Source organism: Chinchilla lanigera, unplaced genomic scaffold (assembly GCF_000276665.1).
Source record: "Chinchilla lanigera isolate Chin_1 unplaced genomic scaffold, ChiLan1.0 scaffold00009, whole genome shotgun sequence".
In the NCBI taxonomy this organism is placed as follows: Eukaryota; Metazoa; Chordata; class Mammalia; order Rodentia; family Chinchillidae; genus Chinchilla; species Chinchilla lanigera.
Window position 1 is genome coordinate 8,656,227 of NW_004955410.1, and position 23,881 is coordinate 8,680,107.

Genomic DNA, 23,881 nt, shown 5'->3' on the forward strand with positions numbered 1-23,881 from the left:
AAAAACCAGGAAGAATGCCCGGGAGCCATGGATGGTTCTAAATATATTACCACGCTCCTTGAGTTGTGTTAAATACCCATTTTTAAGCTTCACAGAGCTTCAAGCATGCCAAGATCAGAGAATTCTTCATCAAGTATAGAGTATGTGTTTCCACTGAAAACGGGTGGTCGAAGAAGCAAAATTTTACGGCAGCCCCAGTGTAAGTGTGCTCAGTATAAAAAATTAATTAGTGGTTTAAAAGCACTGTCATCTGATTCAGACGACTTGCTCAGGTCTATCTCAACTATAATGTAAGCTCTTTGGGTCTTTATAATTTTCTTTGAACAAGTCAACAGATGCATTTTAGAAAACTTAAAATCATATCGCCAGATTAACAAAAAACCCAAATTTTAAATTTATTTTCAAAAGCAGTATATTATGGTTTGGGGATGCTCACTCAAATATAATGCTCTGAGCTCAACGGGTAATTAAAATCTCCTCCCAAATCAGGAAGCATAGTTTCCAATTCTCTTTGGCGACAGCCCCGCCTAGCCCCCTTCTACCAGGTCTGCCAGCGGGCGAGCACATAACGAAGTCGTGGACACCAGTGAATCCCAAGTACTGAGGGCCTCAGGCACACGAAGAGGAGAACGAGGCTGGACACTGGGGATATCGGGGTGTACTCTGTGCTTGGGAGTGATTTAATGATTCTTCCCAGCCGTGAGACGCGGTGTCTGAAATGCCCACAGGGTACGGCACGCACTCTCAGATTCCCAGCCTGGCCAGGCTCAGCTGCGCCACTGCGGGTCACCAGCCGGTCTGGCTGCCGGGAGGCATCCTTCTAAGCTGGTGCTGCACCTGCCAACTCAGAGCCGCCCCGAGCTGTAGCAGGACATAAAAGTTGAGCTTCTCAAGGCAGATTTTCCAGAGAGAAAAATAAATTAATTGGGTTTATAGGTTGAAAGGAAAATCCCAAGAGACAAATAGCTGACCTGTCTGGAAGCCCCTCAGTGAGACGCATCTGAACCAGGGAAAATGACTTTCTTTCACTCTTACTAAATTGTATAGCATAGGAAATTGTTTTTCAAATGAATTCTTATTGACATAAACAAAGAATTTAACTCTTGAAGATCACTCGTTTTCTAGAGACTTTTGTACAAAGGCAATAGATTAGCCTTAATGGGTGTTTGTTCCTATATTTATTTATTGCCAAACAATGCCATATCATTCATCACGTTTTACAACTTCATCTAATCCTCATGTCAATCCTGTGAGGCAGCTATTAACCCCATTTTACAGACAAGGGAACTGAGGCATATCAATATCACAGGGCTGGCAGGTGGTGAAAGTGAGAAAAACCCAAGTAGTTTAGTTCCAGAAGCTGTATGCTTAACTGCTATACAACCTTGCCTTGAGAACTTGAACTGCTAAGTATAAGACACTGAAAAAAAATTATGGTACCACACAAAAGCAGACAGTCACTTAAACAGTCTCCTTTATAGTTTTGAAGAAATGATCAAATTGTTTCTCTTTTTCATTGTACTAATTTGAGCAGAAATCTCAACTCTGAAAAGAGCTCCATTCTCCCGCACCCACGGGCCCTGTGCTGCAGTATCTGTGATGGAAGGACCGCCGGGAAATCTCATCAGCCACACACTCAGCCCAAACGTGACACTAAATAGGATCCCTGGAGTGAGGGGTTCTGGCAGGTGTGAAAGTCCCTGCGTGAGTGACCAGCTGAGAGAAGAGTTTACTCAGTTCTGTGTTCAAGCCCAGGCTGCACCCGAGACCCACGCCAGTGACCGGCTGGTGAATCTGAGGTGGCTGAGAATTTCCACACCACTGTACACCTGCCCACATAGCCGGGAGAGCAAATCAAGAAGGCCCAGAATGGAGGGAAGAGCCTTGAACTTACCTAAATGTGCGTGTGAGGTAGCCTCCGTCGGAGCTGGACCAAGAAAGGAAAAGAAAGACGCTTGGTTAGCGGCAAAAGCAAAAGTCAGCGATAGTCACAAATACAGTTACACACCCTGGATCACATCAAATAAATCCAAATTTTAGAGACTTCGTCTAGAAAGAGAACAAAATATTGATAAACATGCTAAAATAAGATGGCCAACTCTTTACTTCGTTATGGTATTTAAAAGTTATGGCTTTGCCTTAGAATGAAGAGTACAACCTCTTACACAGGGGTCACTGACTGTATAGGCTTAGCTGCGTATCCTTTCAAGCACACAACAGAAACATGAGCTCCTAGTCAATGGATGCACCAAACCTTTCCGAGCACCCACACTGCCAGGCGCTGTGCTGGACTTTATGGAAATGGAAACAAAAAGCACCATCCTAGCTGTCACAGAGCTCCGTGGTGGGTGGGAGCAACTGCAATAGAGGGCAGTAAGTGTCGGGATGGAGTTCAGAGGGTGTCAGGGCAAAGGGGATGGGAGGGGGTGTTAAACCAGGCTGACTGGGCAAGAAGAGAATCAAGAGAGTTCCAGAAAGATGGCTTCTCTGCTGAGCTTTGAAAGACCAGTAGGAGGAAGACAGACGGAGGCCAGGGAGGGACAAAGTGCTTCCTTCCAAGGTAGAAAGGCATAGACAACAGGAGAGGACGGCATCGTGGAAGAACCACAGGTTCAGCATGAGTAGATGAAAGTTTGAGAGCAGGGTGTAGAGCAGCTAAAACTGGAACAATCAGGAGAACAAGATCGTGGGACTGAATGCAAGGACCTCACACTTATCCGTGAAAGCACAGCGACCCTGTGGACCCGAGGAGCGGAGGAGGGCATGCCGGAGCATGAGTTTCAAGAAAGGGTGCCCTGAAGAGGACGGAGATACAGATCACGGCCCAGGGAAAACTTTGCTGATTTTTTTTCTCTAAGGTTTTCCAAACCTATGAAGAAAGGTTAATTTACTACCTGAAAATAAAACTCATAGCTTACTTATTTTAAAATATTTTATATGTCAAGGAATAATTTCAGTTAGATATGAAAAAATGTAGTTTCTATTATGACAGGAAATAGTTCAGTTGTGTTAGATTAAAAATCCAGATTTACTTAGCATTATAAATGTGTGTCTAATTGTTTCATGACAGCATGCATATTAGAAATGCTTGGGTTCGGTGGTTTGAGGCAGATTCTATAGAAAGTATCATCGATGTAGCAGCTGTTCAAACCTTTTAGCATATATATGCATGTGCTCTGAAAAATCACCTGTCTATGGAAGTTCTGAAAAAACTAGGAGGTGATAAATTTAAAGATCTTGTGTGCTGTGCCAATGCTTATTGATGTTGTAGGAGAGTTTCCCCAAAATTCACTGAATTGCTAATTCTAGTTGAAGATTTTCTTGAAACAGAAGGCATAGTTGCCAGTTGTCCAACAATCAGAGACAAGAACACGGCACAGTGATGTATGTTTTCTCACCAATATCCTGCTGTATGTGAACAAGCTGAATTGGAAGCTTCCAGAAAAACAAGAGTTTATCTGCAAACTAGCTGTGTTGAAATTGAATTTCTAAAATTCAAATTCATGATATTAGGCATTTTCTATTCTTTTTTTCTTTCTCTTCAAGACAGGGCTTCACTATGTAGTTCAGGCTGGACTTGAAGTCACTTTGTAGCCCAAACTGACCTCAAACTCACAGCAATCCTCCTGCCTCAGCCTCCCAAGTGCTGGGATTACAAGTGTGTACCCCCACACCCAGCCTTTACATTTTCTTAACATGGATCCATGTTTAGAAGATTTTAACTGTAGATCCTAGCATTATCTAAGTTGTCTGCAGGAAGCTACAAAAATTGAAGAATTTCTTGTTTATATTAATAATTCTGCAGTTGCTTTTCAATTTATGCAACACCCTTGAGAATTACAAGTTAATAAAACTAGGTTGATATAGGAGTAAATGAATGCACTTGGACAGATATAGTTTTAAAACATGGCATCAAAGTTATTTCAGCTCTTCTAAAAAGTGAGTAAGTTTTGTCAAGTTGGATGAGGATGTTAAAGGAAAATTAGTTTTGGTACTCAATTTAGTTATTGGAAGATCTCCAAGTAGGTAAGGGACAGATGTATATGAAGCTATTTTTTGCCTCCAAATTTTATGAAATCTTACAACATACCAAGTATTCCAATACTTAAGATGCACTCTTTTTTTTTTTTTTTTTTGGTCGTTTTGAGGAAATGTTTTGCTATACAGTCCAGGCTGGCCTCAAACTTGCAGCAACTTCCTGCCTCAGCCTCCAAAGTGTTGGGATTATAGGCAAGCACTACCACATCAGATCAAGATGCACTTTATTTTTTTGTAATATTCCTGAATGATTTTATTTCTATTTTTGTGGTGCTGACAAGATGTACTCTTACGTTTAAAATACACCCTAGATTTAGCAGTCTTGATAAAAAGAGTGTAAAAATCTCATTAATAATTTTATATTGCCTATATTGTATTAAAATGTTTAATATTTTATAATTCTGTATTAAACACATAAGCAAGTTAATTTCATTTATCTATTTTTATTCTCTATATGTAGCTACTGTGATATTTAAAATTACACATGGGGCTTATATTATACTTCTACTGGACAGTGTTAAGCAAGACCTAGGACAGAAATCTGTTCTGTGGTTATTTAGGAAATCACTGTTTCACAAAAAGCCTGGGGGGCTGTCTTAGTTACTTTTCTCTCATTGCTGAGACAAAATACCAACGCCCAAAATGAAGGAAGGAAAGGTTTATTTAGCTCACAGTTTGTGGAGGTTTCAGTCCATACTTGGCTGGCTCCACGGCAGAAGATAGCAAAGCAACAAGAGCAAGCGGGGGGAATGGCAGCCAAGCAGCAATGCAGCCAGAGCAAAAGGGAGGAATCGAGGCAAGCAGCCTCTTCCCCTCCCTTACATTGTAAACAGGCTACCCCCACCTAAGGGGCGTGCAGCTCTCACATAATCTCCATGCCCTCCTCTTCCACAGGCTCAGGATGTATACAAAGTAAGCACCCTGGCTTCCTGCTGAGTTACTTAGCCAAACCTCTAGACTCCCCAAGTTGACACAGTGTATCAACCATAACAGGGGTCATGGTAGAAAACCAGTCACTTGGAAGCAACATTAGGTATTGAGAAAAGTGAAATTTGTTTGTGATCTTTCAAAAGTTGAAAATCTCATGAAGTCCCAGCGACTCAGAATTGGCACCTCAGAAAAAATGAGATTGTATTTAATTTCCTCAAAGGTTATTCTCTTGCCAAGTGTGTTCGCCTTTAAACTGACTTCTTTTAGAAACTTTTTAAGTAATCATGTGACCCCAAGATTCATTAGTAGTGATCATTTCAGCCACCTTGTTGAACAAATTGCTCAATGCAAGTGGCAGAGATTTAATTACGCTGGGCAGCAAAGGGAAAAGGTCCCTAAAATCAAATTAGGAGAATGGTTACTCAGCTTTGTGTTAATATTATTGATCACTTTTAACAAAAGTTTTCAAGTCAGGCAAGCAATATACATGTGATGACAGACAAGTCTTACAAACACAGGTCCTGGGTTGCAGGCACTCTGTCTGTTGAATCACTTTGGAATTCAAAGGCCCTAGGTAGTCTTGCCTCAGGTAGCTCTTCACCTAATCTGAAATTCAAATGTATTAAATATCCAAAGCTAAATATGACAAATTAGACATGATCTGTGAAGTTAGTATTTAATGAGCTATGAACCTAGACTTTCATCTCCCCAGGAATAGTTTCTTTATTACTTTTTGTATTTTATTGCAATAAAACACTATTTGACCTTCAAGTATGATAATTAAGCTTCCAAAAATGTTATAAATTTAGAGTGAAAACAGTCCTTCCTGTATTCAAGAATATACTGATGAGCAGTATAAAAGATTACTTAGTATTTAAAGACAGCTAAATTATACACAGGCTCAGTGAAATTAGCAATTATTTTTCTCTTTCTATTCTTGCTCATTTCCCACCTCAACTTGATTTGTGTTTCATAACAGCTCATCATCTTTTATACTCTGAAATAAATGGAATGGGATAAAAACAAAAATATAGTTTTATGACTTACGATTGGGAGACAGAGAACTTTTTCAGGTCAGATTTATCCTCCTCTGAGCTGTCAAGGGTGGAAATTCAGTGCTAAAACTTGTGACTCACTGTCTTACCACATGCATGACCCTACCTATCCTGGGGCCACACCCACACATTGAAAAAAATTCTCTACAAATATGAGCAAAAGTATAAGTGAAAAACTAGAATACAAAATAATATACCATTTGAATTATTACAGAATTGTTATTTTAAAAAATAATACTGCTGTAAAATTTAAAAAAGAATAGACCTTTGAGAACTCCAGGAAATGTAGCTCGTAGATGGGGAAGTTGGCAGGAAGTGCGGCTCTAAGTTGATCTAAAGTCTTAGCACCCAGGACTTCGAATAACATTCAGAAGTAAGAAAGAGAAAGACGAGGAGGAGGTGGAAGAGGAGGTTAGCGAGAGGCAGGCACGGTCCAGGGAAGGTCTTGAAAGCCAGAGGAAGCAGGATGCAACTAGAGGGAGTGAAAGGGTTTCACACTGCAAGTAACAAAATGAGATTGGTGAATAGGCACAACGTGTGTGGAAGGCCAGGAGGAGAAGGAGGAGGAGGAAGAGTAGGGGAAGAGGGAGGAAAGAAGAAAAAGAAGAAAGCAGGAGGCATGGCAAAAGATATCACAAAAATTAATTGGTTTTAGACACGTTGTGTACAGACAAGGAAGGCAAAAAACAGATAAGCAAAACATTTAATCAAGGTTTCTGCTTTAATATCTGGGTTGCTTATGAAGCCACTAAGCAATCTGCAATACAGGGTTGCAGATTTGGGGGAAAATAAAGTTCAGTGTAGGTTAGATTGAGTTCAAGGCACCAGAAAGGCATCTAAATGTAAGCGCTCCTTAATAACGGTGATAGCTAACATTTGGAGTATTTATGTGCTAGCCACTAAGTTAGCCATTTCACTATGGCATTTAATCCTTAGAACTTTACTTTGTTCTTCTGGGCATAGAACATTGGGCCTGGCTCTTGGGACTGCTATGGGATGTCCAAAAAGGTCAGTATTATAATTTTCCCTAAATGAGACCTGAGAGAATTGAGTCCTAGAAAGATTGCGCAGCCAGAAAAGTGCCAGGGCAGAAACTCAAACCCAGGGAGAGAACTGCAGACTTCATGCTCTCAACCACTCAGCTTTGAGTTGGAGTCGGCACTGAGCACCAAGCAAATGGACAGGGGTGGGGCAGCCATAGGTGTGAGATCACCAGCAGCAGCATAAAAAGATACATAGTGGTGTAAAAAGCAGCTCAAAAGTGACCCGGAATGCGCCCTCTGTGGAGAGGAGGAACCCGAATAAGGAAACTGAGAGAGAGCAGGGAAGTCAGGCAGGATGAGCAGGAGTCCTTTGGATGGGCTGGCATGCTGGTGCGTGACTGGTGACCTTGGGGATGTCATTTCCATAGAGTGTTGGCTGTGGAGGCCTCTTGGCAGGGTCAGTAAGGGAGGGAAGCCTAGGAATATGCTGGAGTGTGTGGGAGAAACAGGGCCGGGGGCGGTCCACGCAGTCGGTGATGACATCCTCACGTTCTTGTTCCAAGGAGTGAGGGTGTCAGCAAGGGCAAGCGCTGAGGAAGGGATCTTGAGGAGTAAGGACTGAAGTTATGAGGAAGAGAGCCAAACTATTGGAGCAAGGCTGCAGGGAGCTGGGAGGAACGTGGTTCCCCGAGTCCACACTGTTCTGTCAATGTGTTTTTTTGGTCCTTCTCTTCTCAGTGTAGACTACTACACCAATCCGAACAGCTACTTAAGAACAGGACACGAACCCACTGCCACACACCTCCCATGGGTTTAATGGTGTCCACATATGCTCACTCACTGGGGACACACCCCAATAGGTGCTAATGAATATTCATAAATTTCAAGTCTTAAAAACTCGATTATGAATATCTGCATCTTTATTATATGAAACAACTGTATCCTCACAGGTACATTAAGAATAAGGCTGGATTCCTAGGTGGCATGAAGTAATACATCATAAGTCAAGACAGAACTCTGATTTATGTGTGTTAGTAACCTTACCAACCCCTCAAAGTAATTATATAGATAGAAATCTAGGCTCTGCCCTTCAAAATACGAGGGAACCAAGCAGATTATATAGCAGCATGAGTGGAACGTGTACTTCCGTGGGCATTCAAAAGAACTCAGTGTCAAATTCTTTTCACACATAAATCTTGGTGTTTTGACTTTGGACTAGATAAAGCTGTCAAGTGGGCCGATGTATATAGCCTCAGAATTGACGAGAAGCTGTTTAAATCTATGTTCAATCACCTTGGAAAAAACAGCACCAGTCCAAACGCCCTTCTTCAGGAAATTAAAAAGGTAGCCAGACCCACCCAGAGCCAGCAGCAAGAAATTTTACTATGGCCAGACAAGTCAGCTTTTTGTCATCTCCTTGGTCTTCTCCGTCTTCCGGATCACACAGGGCCACTTTCTGCCTGCCATGGCCCCAAGAGGGTTTAGCTCCTTCTCTTGTGGAGTAGTTTGTGACACCTTGATCCCAGATTGGAGCTGGGGTGTCCTGGCTGATTTTCTCTACATTCTCTTAATTTAACTCTCTTTGGGTGTAAATGACAATGTCACGCATAGGAGCTGTCACTGCTAAACTGAAACGCAAGCTAGGAAACAGCCGCAGGGAAAACAGATGTCTTTGACTGGCAAAAGTTTAACACGGTAAATTTTAGCCAAAGCACATTACTTTTTTCCCTTTAACATTTAAAGTAGATAATAGTAAAACTCTATTGGAGAGAAACAAGACTGATTTAATAAAGACTGCACTTTTTCAGGTAACTAGAAAGACATTAAGTAATATCAGTTGTTGAATAAGAATAGCCATGGGAAAATCTTGGTGCATGTGATCTAACAGTTTGTACAATATTTGGGTCTCAAAGGCCTATCTTTCAAAATTATGCATTTATTTGTGGTTCTAGGATGGAACCCAGGCCCTTGCACACCCTATGCAAGCATTCTACCACTGAGCTATACGCTCAGCCCTAAAAGATACTCTCAAAGCACAGAAAAACATCTAAGTAAGTTAAGTGCCCCATTCACTTTATGGATACGCTTATTAAACTTTTCCCTTCCCTCTACCTCCTGGTTTAAAGAAACTTTCACCAATCCGTAATTAAAATGATTTAAATACTCCCAGGATTTGAGGGTCTCAGTGAAGTATAGAGGCCTCCAACATGACCCAGGGGCCCACAGAGAATACGTCCACATCTCCCACCTCTCACTGTGTTGAGGGTGAAAACCTGCTGCGCCTGGCAGAGAGCATCGAAGGTTTTCCGCACCAGATGCAAGCCCGACTCCCTTCCTCCTGACATGAAACATTTGCCTTTGGTTATAGCCACTTCCATCAACCCAACCACAGAGAATTCCAGCGTGCTTTAGAAATGGCACGCACCCTTTGGGGGCACTACGGGGCATGACTGCTAAACCTGCCATCTGGCCTTGCTAAATAATCGATGTGTATGTTTGAAGAGGATTTGCCAAGAAGCTCACAGGCCAATGAATACACACACACACACACACACACACACCATTATTCTTCCCACTCTGTCCTCGACCATGATTTGAGCAAAAGGCTGGCCCAGCAGTAGCCAAACTGATGTGCTTGTATCAGCTCCGTGCTGGACACTTTGGCCTTACGTGTGCAGATTTACAAGGGCTCCAAATCCTCTGTATTCTCTCTTACTTTTTCAGGGAATTTGGGACAATGCTGTCGAGTGAGGTTGTGGTGAGGTAGCATAGAAGAAATACAGTGTGAAAAGGAAAATTTTAATTTAAAAATTGTACTTCAGTAAAAAACCTGCAGGTTCAGAACAAAAACACAGTCAAAAAAATTCCTAAGATCTTTGAAGACACAATAAGCCTGGGCTGTTCCCTTTCACCTGCAAATGGACTCTGGCTATATCTATTAGGAATGGGCCCAGTGTTGGTATGGCTCTCAGCTATGAACGGACTATCGCCTCTTCCTCTGCGTAAGAGGACCAAAGCCTTCAGGCTCCTCTTCCCATAGATTCACAAGTTGTTCAGATTTCTACCCCCAAATCTCTCTTAAATGTATCAGCTCCAGACTATGAAGCACCTCATATCTCTGGAGGGCCCCTACTCTATTTCTCTGAGTATGTACTTTTAAAAGTCTGTCTAATCCCTTTATGTCTTTTTGATGAGTTCTGAAAATTCTGTGTGTGTGTGTGTGTGTGTGATGGGAGCCAGTGAACCTGCAACTTTTTCTACAGGTAGGGAGGGTGGGTTGCGGTTCTTTATCTCCCCTTTGGGAACCTGCTCTGGTGACAGTGGTTTCTAAAGATGTTCAAGGTTTAATTTTTAAATTTAAGAATCTACTTGGTATAATGGAGCTGGGTGTGATAATGCTTGCCTGTAATCCCAATGTCAGCTGAGTTGAGGGGTCCCAGAACAGGTGCCCAGGTTCTAGTGTGTGATGATCAAAGAACTGGATACTGCATGACAGCAGAAAAGTTTACTAAGGTTTGTGCTGGCCTAGAGAAAATGATAGGCGTGCCCTGGGCCTACGTATAGGGGTTTAAATGCTGTACCTGCTTCAGGGGACTTCCCATCGGGGTCCTCCAGAGCATTATTGACAGCATGCTGAGTCACGTCAGCTGCATCTATTGTGCCTGTCCTTCCCCACAATTCACTCGTTGTAATTTATGTATGAGATACAGCGCATATGCATGAACTTTCAATGAGCTCTAGGGGAAGAAAGGGTACCGTAGGTCAAGCAAGGAGATCTGGTGCACTTGAGTCTAGGTTTGGAGTTTTTGGAAGTTTCCAGTGCAGACTTTGGGTCTTTGTTTCCTTATCTTTGTGTGTACCGAGTCCCGGGGCAAGAGTTGGTGTCAGAACTTGGCTGTCACTAGGGTTCAAGTGAGTGGAAGGAGTGGTCACAGACCCAGTTATGCTATCTGCATTACCAGCTCACTGGGAAGTTGAAACGGGACTGAGGATTTGTGTTCAGCCTGGGTAATGTAGGGACTTAGGGAGACCCTGTCTCAAAATGAAAAACTGAAACAGATCTGAGGATGTAGCTCAGTACAAAAGCCCTGGGCTTACTCCCCCACTCCAACAATCTACTTGGTATAATGGAATCCACACTGGGTTGTGAGTCCAGAGCCTTGGATTCTAGCCCTGACACTTGTAAGCAGTGTATTTTTGGTTAGTTTTCTTGATTCTTTGCTTAGTCTATAGATAAGGAACCTATAGGCCCATGATCATAGTGTACGTTCAAATATTGCTCATCCTCAATCTATTCAGACCACATTTATGTTGAAGTTTTCAACAGAGCATATTTTCCATGATTCAGAGGGGTATATTTTAAGTCTGCAGGTCTTTCCAGACCAATCTGACCTAGTTCCTTTTAAGTTTTTGGTCTATTTTGAAATTTCCTTTGCTCTCCTTTCCTGACCTTCTGTTACCCTATTTAAAACTGCAGTCTATCCATCATCCCCCAACACTGTGTACTCTTACCCTACTGTTTTCAGGAATTTTTTCCTGTAGCACCTGCCACCTCTAACATGGTACCACACGTACTCATCTGTTATGTCTCATATATACTGTCCGTCTCCTCTCCCCAGAATGCAGCTGTTAGATATTAACATATCTACGACCTCGTCTATAACAGCACCTGGCCATAGCAGGCTTTTAATGAGCCTTGGTGAGCATGAAATATTGAATGATTTCCCTTCTTTTCTACTGATACTGAGTAAAGTTAAGCATCTTTCACTTTCAAGACAATCAGGAAAATACAGTGTATCACTTACACACTCACAAACACACAGCGTTAGCTCCAGGCTAGAGGCACAAAAACTTTGGGTCCATGCCGGGAAAACAGCCTAGAGGTTGTTTACTGTTACTTAGAACCTCAGAATTCAAGGTGGAAATACAAAAATTCCTGAATCTGATCTACGTTCCAAGAACGTTAAGGCTGTTGAGTAGACTTTAAGTGAAAAATCTGTGAATCATTGTCAGAGTTTAAATATGACAATGTGTATATTTTACAAACTGAGACCTGGGTGTCAGGAGCAATGCTTGGGTAACAGCCACGTTGTGTCACATCGTTCCACAGAAGAAGTTCTCACGGAGAAAGAATTTTTCAGGAAGGGCAGTGAGTTTTCAACTCTCAGACATTTAAGTAAATTTTTGGGCATTCCCTGAGTGTATGCTTTGTGCTAAAGCACATTATTGTGAGTGAAGGAAAACAAGAAATTTCAGTCACGATCATGATTTCTGCCTTCAAAAACCTCCCATTTGGGGGAAATGAGTATTTAAATAAAAAAATATGACACAAAGGGACAGATTTATGCTAAGTCAGGCAAGGATCACATGGGGAGCCGTGAGGGCTGTAGTCTGGAATTCCCTTTAGCTCTTGCCCCGCCTCCTATTTACTGTCTGTCTCCCCTCCCTGGAATAAAACACACTCCACCTGCCTCGGCAGGGCTGCTCCTTCCCCTTCAAAAGTAGAACCCGTATGTGTACTTCTTTGGTGAAGCTTGCATTATTTTCTTATAACCCAAACAACATAATGTCACTGAAAAAAAAAAAAAAAACAGATAAATTTGAGGAAAAAAATGGAAACTTTCACATTCTCACCACGATGATCAGCTGAAGAGCTTTATTCAGCACCCACTAACCTCCCTTCAGCCTTGGCTGCTGCCAGCTCCCTTACTTTGTAACTCTCTGGCCCTGTCCTCAGTGCCAGCGTCTGGGAGAGGAGGTCATGCACGCAGTCCTGCTTCCAAAGCCCTTGTACCGTCTGAAATCCAAGGTAAATGACTGCTCAGTGGCTGTTATGATTTGTGTCTGGATGTCCCCCCAAAGCCTCATGCAGTCATGGGGCGGGCTTCTAGAGTTTATGATTGATCCAAGGTACAATGTTAGAATTATGAATGTGAGTGCTACACCCGCCCTGGGCTGGGTAGTTTGCATACAGTGTAAGGGAGGGAAAGAGGTGCTTGCTGCTGCTCCTCCCTTTTTGCTCTTGCTGCGTTTGCTGTTTTCTGCTGCCAGGAACTGTTGCCCTCTGCCATGTGCCCTTCTGCCTCGAAACCAGCCGAGTATGGACTGAAACCTCCACAAGCTGTGTGCTAAATAAATCTTTCCTTCCTTAATTTTGGGTGTCAGGTATTTTGTCCCAGCAATGAGAGAAAAGTAACCAAGACACTGGCTTTCTGTGCTCAGGCTCAGGAAAGAGAGAACAGCCCCTGCCATAGAGGGGTGGCCGTGGTGCACACCTGCTGAGCGCAAACAAGCTCCCCAAACACTTCCTTCAGACAAGGCCACCCCATGACCACGATGGATCCAGACAGAGACACAGCCACTTCTGAATCACGTCTGAACACTAGCACAACTTTGACACGTCCAGGTCACAGCGTACCAAGCGCCGCCTCCCTCTGGGCCTGCAGGAGGAGGTGATACCTAAGCAGGGTCTGAAAGCCTCAGAGAGCCTGAACAAAAAGACATAAAAAGGTCACTCCAGGCAAAGAAAACTTGGAGAAGAGAGGGTGCAAGTAACACTGGGATGACAGGATGAGGGTTACTCAGGAAGTTTCAGGTAGAAATGAGATGATGATCAGAAAAGAGGTAGCGGGTGCAAAATGAAGCCAGATTGTATTTTCTTTGTTTGCATGACAAGCAATGGGAATTTTACTCTGAAGATGAGGTACTGCTTCTAATTGAGACACAGAAGGACTTTAAAGAGGGCAAGGATAGAATCGGATTTTCACTATAGAAAGCCATTACTGCAACTCTGTATCGGCACCAATGAAGTGAGGACAGAGCAACCTGGAAGGACGCTATTAACCCATTCCTAGAGCAGTGATGTGGGTCAATCAAAGCTGGGTCAGTAAGGAAGGAAGGAGGAGACCAATGTAGTCTCCTTGCCTTTTCTCTTAAACCCCTTCAGGGCTACCTCCCTAGAGGGCCTTTCCTGAGGCTCCAGGCAAAATTAGCTTCCCTGGTGACCCGTGAATCTGCCATTTGCATCCTGGCCTGAGAGCTCCTTGAGAACTGTGGAGCCAGAATTGGACTAGGGTAGAAGTCCTGAAGACGCTGGGTGCATGAGTGCAGAATACAGCTCAAAGAAGGTCTTCCAGGGAAGGGATCAACACTGCAGACTATCTCAGACATCACAAGCGTGCTTTCTAATGCCATACTTTTTTCAGTACATAGAGCCAAAGATACAATCTTGGAATAATAGGTGTCTCGAAGCTCTACAAAACAAAATTTGCTTTGTTTGAATTATTTATTAATTAAAATCAACAAATCTACTGACTATATTATAATTGAAAGGCACTGCGCTGTGGTGTATAGCGACTGTCATTTTTCTTCTAATAAATAGATTAGATATTCCTATACTAATGCGTAGAAAATCATTACATGCTAAATTATGTTATTTGGAGAGATAATTCATGTTTCAATTAAAAGTAGAAAGGGCCAAAATAAATACATAGTTTATAGCACCAATTACTTTCCTTATTATTGCCTGACAGTGGGAAGCCATCATTCTTAGTATGCTTGTCACCTTATCTAGGTTAAATTGATATGATTTCGAAGGATTAGGGGCCATCGAAGAGCTCAGTGCTTTTGGTCCTGGGCTGTACAGCATTTGTAATGACATTCACGTCTGCCATCATGTAAATCACAGTCCTGTGCAATACTACTTACTATACAAGGCAATTCTTTTTTTCACCGGTTGACATTTCTCCCCCCACTGATTTTTCTTAACTTTTTCATTTTAAATGATCCAACCTCAGCAATTCATTTGCAATAGAAAAGACTTAAAAATTCAAGGCTTAAAAGAAATTCACTTTGAGGCCATGATAAATGTTAACAAAATTAGACATATCTTTTTCTGACATTAAAGGGTTTTCAGGATATTAACATTCATTGCTACATGGTGTTCTATATTTTCAGTAGTGTAAGTATTTTCACAGTCTGGAAAAAGATTTAACATAGGTTTTAATATTTGCATACACAAAAATCACAGAATAAAAACTCATTTGACTAAAGAAAATTGGTAATATTTCCAAAAGTATCATTTAGAGTAGGATTTTCTGATTCAAGAAAAATAGACAATATAATACAGAGATAGCATCACATTATACATACATACATACATAAATAAATAAAATGGTTCTGTTTTAGGCTTTTCAAAACCAATGTAATTTTCCTTTTTTTTTCCTGAGCCCATCAAATTTTTTAGCAGAAAGATTAGTAAAATTTTCCTTTAAATTCAATAATGTGTAATTCTTAAGTTAACAAAGCTCTGCAAATACTATTCTAAACAAAAATTGATGATATGTCTTCGATGAGGAGTGAAAATAGCGCAACATTTAAAAAGCTTGGTTTCTGAGGTGAACACCATCAAGATGCTTAACCAAGGAACATGTGCATGGCTGAAACCAATTTGTATCCATTTATCAATAGTGTTGGTGTGGCTGCTCCATGCCAGGTACCCTGCCAGCTCCCGGAGAACCAACGATCGCTGTGGTGTCCATCTCTGGTGGAAGCTCCAGGATAGGAGAACTAAATTGCATGGAGGCAGGGATCCTGTTTTTCACCTTTCCGGTGTAATGTATGCATCTGTGAGACTTTGGTGTGGAGGAGACTCCATGTGCATGTGGTAGTACCAGGGTAGAAATCAGTTTCTTGAGTACCGGTCACACACATCTGATATTACACAAAATTTAATCTAAGATGAACACAGTATCTTCCTACAAGTCTTAAATGAACAGTGTAAGCAGAATATGTTTTTATAGAATTATAAATATATAGAATTATAGATTTGTGTTTTTAGGATAACAAGGTAATTCTTTAGAAAAAAAGTGAACTTTCTTTTGGTTAGTTTTGCTTACACTTAGTATTTTCAACAGTAGACCTTAACCAATAATTACTAAATGAATAGCTTTTAGGGATATAGAATGGTCAATAACACAAACTCATGATCAAGTAAAAATAATGAAATGATTACTCAGTACAGAGAACCATGTATAATTTGGGCACAACCAAAGCAGCCAGGTGAAGTATGAGTCTTACCTCCTTGTTCACACAATTGTTGGGCGAGTGCATCTTTGAAAATAATCTGGCCCCTGTGTGTTGCCGTAGCCCTGGAAATAAATAAACAAAGGTTAATTCAAACATTACAGTATGTTTGGTGCTAATGTATTTTTTAAATTAAATTATTTAAAAACCTTATTCTTAAACTTTACTTGTAGATACAATTTTTAAGAAGGGGCACATCTGAACAGTGATACAAATGAACAGCAGTGAAGGCATAAGCCAAGACACCTGCACTGATCATTACTTTCCAGTCTTACTTCATAAAGATACTGTAACATTTGGGCACTTATTTTGAAAACAGCAGATGAGAACAAAGCTTGGATGGAAGAAAAGTGTGGAAAGGATCTTATTAAAATTTTTTTACCCAGAGACAATATAAAATGTTTTGTGGAGCAGTAATGACGTTAGTCCTGGAGATAGATGCTCTTAAGGTACTTTTTTTTTTCCTGAAAGCAACGGTAAGCATAACACAGATAGTTGAGACAAACTATTTCCTTTTTCTAAAAGGTATTTTCAGAAAGCAAGGACTATTCAGAGCTTTCGTAATAATAAAATCTGTCAGAATAAAATACACCTTTGCTTTGCCCTGGGTCTAATTCATCACTTGAAGGAGATGTGCATCTTCTACCTGTGCTAATCAGAGCTGTGCACATGGAGTGTTAAAAAAAATCATATCCTTGCCGCAGATGTGCTATTCAGTGGTTATAATAGGAAATGTCTTATTAAAGGAGGAATTATTTATGATTCATATATGAAGTGTTTTCCCCTAAGTTTTTTTCTGTTGCAAAATGGATTATTACTTAAATGATTTTAGGACAGAACATCACGTTTAAGAAATTTGATTTTAGAATACAGGGTATATAAAGTGTTTTTACTAGCTAAAAAATTTAACATTAATTCTTCACTTTTGTCCCAAATCACTATAGGACAAAAATAATTTGATTCAGCCATAATCCACTGAAGGTGGATTATGTGCAACACATGTGTGCTTGTACGTGAGAATGCAAAGTTCGTTCTCTATGTTTCTCCTAATGCCACTCTTTGGTACACATTTCATTCTTGGGTGGGCTCCACAGGGCCTCATGGTTCCCATAATTCCCCACTGTGACCTCTACAGGGATATCCCTTCCTCCTTCACACATTGGACCTCTCCGATTTCCATTCCCCAGGAAATTGTCACCATCCACCAGCGTCACTATCCTGGGATCCAACTCTCTGGAAGTAGCCCGATAAACTAATCCGTGGTGGGGTGTTAATAGGTGATGCTGCTCCAAGCTAATACATATATTTCAGCAGTGAAATTGTGAAAATATTACACTTTCACACATGCAAACACATACTGGCACAACAGTTGTGGTTTTGAATGGTAGAGAAAAGATGTAGAGAAAAATCACTGTGTAGCCTTCAGTATGCAGCATATGTGAAGCTATGAGGGGAGTCAGCTCTTACTACGGCATGTTAGTGCTTACAGAAATTACAGGTTAAACCACTGTTAATATTTTCTCTGTGGACTCACCTGTTTATAGGGTTTCATGGTGGTGTACGCTCAGAATGCAGCACTGACTTCAAATATTTTATAGAAATACATGGATTCTAATTTATAAATATATGTTATATATATATTTTAAACTGCAACAACAATTTTTAGTACAGCAAATCAAAACTAAGAGACTCTGGAGGTCAGGACCTCCAGTTTTTAATTCACCTTATATTTTTCTTATACGAATATTCCAGCTATGGTAAATGGTGACAGGCCTAGTTCATTTTCATAATTGTTATTTCATGTCATTTATCGCTTGCTTTTTGGGAAGGCCAATCAAATTCATGGTGCTAATATCTATGTTGGTATATTTGCACCTAATTTTCTATAATTAGCAATAATTTTTCAGAAGAGTTCAGAACATATTCTCATTCACTGTTCTGGGGAGTAGACAAGATATCACAAGGAAGCTCCTAAGAAGTACTTATCATATTCCTGGAAGACACAGAGCTCTCTCCAAAGCAAGCCTGATGACGAGTTTCTATTAAGTAATTTTAAAACCAGTTACAAGCTATCATCTGAAAAGCTCTACAGATCTCTCCCAAATGAAGAAAGTTCATTATGATCTCCATTTTCGGTGCTTGAAACAGCCTCTGTTGTTATGATTTTGAAAGAGCAAGGGATAGTCTTACGTTAACTGAATTGGACAAGCATCTACCCAGGGCAGTAAGAAGTACGCGCGCTTGGGCGGCAACACAGGGCTGAGGCAGGGTCTCTGCCGTGACACTGACCAGCATTTTGACACAGTCAGCTACCGCTTATGAACTATGTGACTTCAGACAACTTCTTTAATCCTTCTGTGCTTCAGATTCCCTATCTGGAGGTAGGAAACTTGAAATAATGACTATTACTTAAAGATATTGATAGTCTCTCTTGAATACTTAATCTCTCCACCTAACTGAGCTCAAGCTTCTGGGACAGTAGGAATCATTCATAAAAAAGAAATTCTCCTCAATAAGGCACAGTCATAACGACTTGGACGAAGGAGGAAATCAAAAACTATTCACACTTTTCTATCCATGGCTTTCTTCCACTATGCAATATTGTTCTGCAGTTTCCAAAGAAGAACACAAATAGGTTTTAATATAATGTTTCTAAGGCCTAAATCCCCAAGAGTATTGTTTATTTCTTTAATGAATCAACTTGTTCACAGATCAACATAAAGAATAATACCAGTCACTTTATTTTAGAACCTAGGACAATGTGCTTTTTATCTCCACTGGTGGGCTGCTTTTCCCATCTTCCTCTGCTGCTTTCCTTGGGGTCTGGTATGTTACTGCGGTCCTGCTCACTCACAGCCTGAAGGGCATTCATTAACCAGCAATCCCAAGTTAACTTCGTGTAGCATCAATATTATAAGCTACCCTTTCAAAAGTATGCGGGACATGGGAAAAACAAAGGAGGTGGCCTGAGTTTGGCAAATTTGATCTTCAAAGGAATCAACTTATTTGCAAAAATCTTTCCCACTAATCTCTTTGTGTCACCAGCGAGTTACAATACTTTGAGAATACTACTTGACTCTTATTAAAACAAGAAATGAAAACTTAAATGCTTTAACTTAAAGGAATAATGCATAACTCTAGGGAGAAGTTACTTTATATTATATTCTCAACTTCAACTATAAGTAAAAGCTTGCATACGTTTTTATAGTGTTTTGCTTTTTAAAACTTTATTGCTTTCACTATTTTTATAATTACTTCATTTGTTCCTATTCATAGTGCTTTTTCACTTGTCAAATATGTATTTTCTCTCCCTGAAAACAAATTTCAGCATTAGTGCTGATTATCTAATGTTTGTGTCCTTAGAAGTCACCAATACATATCTTAAATCTGTTTTGTGATTAATATATAATTTACTAGCAAGAGTAATAACATATGCAAAAATATTTTAGTAGGAAAAGTAAATCAGCGGTTAGCAGTAACAACTTCCAAGCAAATCAGCAAAGTTAACGACCGAAGTTGAGACGCAGGGTCTATGTTTGCCTCACACGGACAGTTTATGTTCATCAGACAGTATTGGTTGAACATGTTTAATCCAAAACTCTGAAATCCAAGACTCCAAAATATGAAAGTTTTTGAGTACCAATATGGTACTATGAATGGAAAATTCCACATCTGACTACATGTGGCAGGTCACAAGCAAAATGCACTGAAAATATTGTATAAATTACCTTCGAGCCACGTGGATAAGATGTATATGAAACAAATTAATTCTATGTTTAGACTTTGGTTCCATCTCCAAGACATCTCATTATGAATATACAAACATTCTATGGCCCGAAGTAAAAAACACTTCAGATAGGCTGCACCCAATTGGTACACACTCATGGTAGTGGCCATGTAGTAAATGTTTGTGAAAATAGGTGAATGATGAATCTGCGTTCCACTTAATAGGGAAGATTAAATGCTCTAACAAGTAACAAGCACATTACTGCATAAAAACACTGGGAAAGATAATTAGGTAAAATACAGATGGTCAAGATAAACGTTATTATCAGGAAGATTTATTTTGGGAATCAGTTAACACTATGAACAACAAAAAGAAATAAACTGATGCATTTGCTTTATTACTGTGACATGTTTTCCTCATTTAATATCTTCTGAAAACAACTGTGGTCCAGAAATGTCTTCCAAAGTTCAAACTACAAAGGTTTTTCATACCACTTATTTTTTCAATTTTTGTTTTTTTATTAATTGATATTTCTAGTACATAATGACCACATTCCTTGTGGTGAGTTGGTACATATAGTAAATGCATCCTAATTTTCTTTTTTATCCCCTTCCCCCTTCTTCCCCTTCCCATTTTATAACCTTGTAAAATCATTAAAATTCAGCAGAGAAAATAGTGCCACTGCTGTTTTAAATGTCTTTCAACCAAGTACACTTCTATGAACCTGCCTCAGGGGCATCCTTATGGCAGTCAGGGACAGATCTGGTAAAGCCAGGCCAGTGCCAAAGGACCTCTTAGTAAAAACTAGAGAGTGAATGAAAGAGTCTGTGATTTTGTAGAAACACCCACATGAAGTACTTAGGTCTCACCTCTGGACTAAAAGAACATACCAATTCCAGAAATGAAAGAATGGGGTTGTGTTCTAGGTCTGGCATTCATTATCTCCGTATGAGTCAGACAATGCCAGTTGCCCTGTGTGTCTCCTTTGCTTAATCTAGAAAATAAACTGCACCAGATCTCTTCAGAGGCGCATTAGTAGATCTGTAATCAGAAGACACGGGTCTGCATCGCGGTTCAGTGCTTTATGTTGACCCTAGTTGGACAAGTAACTCTTTTTCAAACAGAACTAGAAAACTCATGCTACTTATTTTCAATGCTGTAGTGAAAATCAGATGAGGTCAGCTCTGTGAAGACATTGTAAAAATGTAAAATTATGGTAATGATATTTTGACTGGTTGTTTCAGAAAACACGGGCACAAAATCCAAAGGAGCAAACTAAATAGATCAAAAGCCACTTTCAATCTTAAAAGGGGAAAAAGGGAAGATGGACAAACATTTTATCAGTCTTTCTGGGACAAACAGATGAAAGTTCCAATAGGGATATGATTTCCAACCCAGTTAGTTACCCATAAAATGTTTGGACAATATTGGTATATGCGTGCAAGGAAATCCTGCCAAAGTACATACAGGAGTTATTTTGGAGGAAATAAGTTATAGTGCAAGCATATGTTATAGGGTATAGTACTGGATATTTTGTTATAAAAATAATTTGTATTATGACACCTTTTAAATAAAAAAATCATAAGGAGAAGATTACTCACATTGATAACAAGGAAAGACAATATTTTAGTGAACTATATACCCTAGTGATTTTAAGCATTAATTCCTAAATTTAAACTTTTAAACTAAATAGTTCCTATATAATTAAATATCTTCCCATAATATTTTAAAGGCGAATTAGTATTCTACTATACAGTTGTAGCATAGTGTTTTTGACTATTTTTCTATTTTCAAAATTTTATTTGTTTATAATATTTGCACTAAGGAAATACAGTGGTACATTGTTTGATGAATGCTTTTATTTGAAAACAATTTGGTTTGCAAACAGAAGCATTTGGCAAAATTTTGTTTATGTTTCAACTCTGCATTAGATGACAAACACAGCCACAGCCGTCTCTTCCATACCAACACGCACATGGTCATCTTTTCCAAAATTATAGAACAAATTAAGTTTGTGGATCAAGGTACCACTGATATAAACCTTTAACCGTACTGCTTACTCGTACTTTCAGATTGATTTGCAGGACTGGGGTAATTAAAATAAGATCATAAGTATTTACAGTCTTTGTTAAGAACTGATTGTGCCCCCCCAAAAAATTCATATGTTGAAACTCTAACCTCCAATGCGATGGCATTTACAGGCCCAGCCTGTGGGAGATAATTGGATTATACAAATTCTATTTTGTTATAAAAATAATAAAAATATAAATATAAAAAAATATAAAAGTTCGTGAAGGTGGAATCCCTGTAACGAGGTTAGTGTTTTTAAAAGAAGAGGAAACAAATAAAGCCAGAATTATCACACTGCTTGATTTCAAACTGTCCTACAAAACTAAAGTATTAACACAGCATAGTACTAGCTTAGGAAAAACAGACACACTGGCAGAATAGAATATAAAGCCCAGAAGTGACCCCCAACACATATACTGTCTATTAATTTTTGACAAAAATGCCAAGAATGTGCAATAGATAGTCACATCAGTAAATGCTGCTGGGAAACATATGGGATGCATTAAATTGGGACAATGACTCACATTACCTTAAAAATCAACTCAAATTAGATTAAAGACTTAAACACTAAGACCAGAAACCATAAAACCACTAGAGGAATGATAAAAACTACACACTCGTCCAGACAATGATTTTGTAAAATTTGACTCCAACATCATGGTTAACAAAATGAAAAATAGACAAACAAAATCACATAAAACTAAAAACCTTCTGGACAGCAAAGGAAACCACAGGGTCCAGATATAATCGATAAATGGGAGAAAATATGTGCCAGCCACACATCTAGTATGGAGTAAATAGGCAAAATACACAAAGCTCAAACAACTCAATAGCAAGGACACAAAACAACAAAAGCAAAGAACGAGAAAGATACTATGAATACTTCTCAAAAGAAGCTACACAAAAAGCTAACAGACATATGAAAATATATTCAACATCACTAATCCTTAAGCAAATGCAAGTTAAAACCACAATAATATACCACCTCACCCTTCTTAAAATGACTAGTACCAAAATACAACAGATCAGAGGGGTGGGTAGGATTGTGGACGATAAGGAGCCCTTGCATTGTGTTGGTGAGAATGTAAATTAGTACAGCCAGCATGGAAAACAGTATGATGGCTGCTCAAAAAATTAGACATAGAACCACCATATGATCCAACAATCCATTTATCTGAAATCGATTTGTTCAAGGTGTGTCTGTACTCCCATGTTCATGGTAGCCCCATTCACAATAGCGAAGAAATGGAAACAACCTAAATGCCCTTCAACCGACAGACAAAGAAAATGTAGTACATATTTGCAATGAATGCTCCTTAGCCTTTAAAAGGCACATTGTGACACTTGTGACAACATGGAGGTAATTAAATACCCTTATGATATGTGAAATAAATCAGGAAAGACAAATACTGCATGCTATCTCCTATATTTGGAAAGTAAAGTAATTGAACCCATAGAGGCAATGAATAAAGGAGATTGGTGGTTACAGAGACTGGGAGAGGAGGGGTTAGGACACGGTGGTCAAAAAGTCAGGAAACAGGAGTGTGTTTATCCATCTATCACACAGTTTGGTTAATACAGTTAATAACAGAATATTATACATTTCAAAATTGCTAAGAGAGTAAATATCTAATGTTCTCACCACAAAAATATTAAACAGTTGACGTGCTGGTTATTTTAACTAGCTGGATTTAATTACTGTAGGTTGTATTAATGAGCTGTAATATCAATTTACATCCCATAATTAGGTACAATTAGAAGCTATGAATGTATATTTACAAAACTTAGAATTTAAAAAATAGAAAAGGGACACTAATGTTAAGTAAAATACACCAGATACATAAGCTTAAATATCGCATGATTTCTCTCACATAAGAAGGACAAAAATATAAATGAATTGAAGAGCAAAATAAAAGACAGCCGGAAATGTGGACATACATCTTCTGCAAAAGGGAAGGGGACGGAGAGATGGAGGGGAGGGAGGAGAGAAGGAG

General features: G+C 39.6%; 1 protein-coding gene across 2 annotated transcripts in view; it reads right to left on the minus strand.

The window, feature by feature from the left end:
* Nucleotides 1-23,881, minus strand: part of Reln (reelin) — a 439,528-nt gene that overhangs the window by 231,788 nt on the left and 183,859 nt on the right. For both annotated transcript variants that reach the window (XM_005377236.2, XM_005377235.2), the window contains exons 4-5: nt 16,085-16,155; nt 1,895-1,927 (exon numbers count right to left, since the gene is read on the minus strand). In XM_005377236.2, the coding sequence (XP_005377293.1) occupies nt 1,895-1,927; nt 16,085-16,155 (104 nt within the window). The remainder of the gene's footprint in view (nt 1-1,894; nt 1,928-16,084; nt 16,156-23,881) is intronic.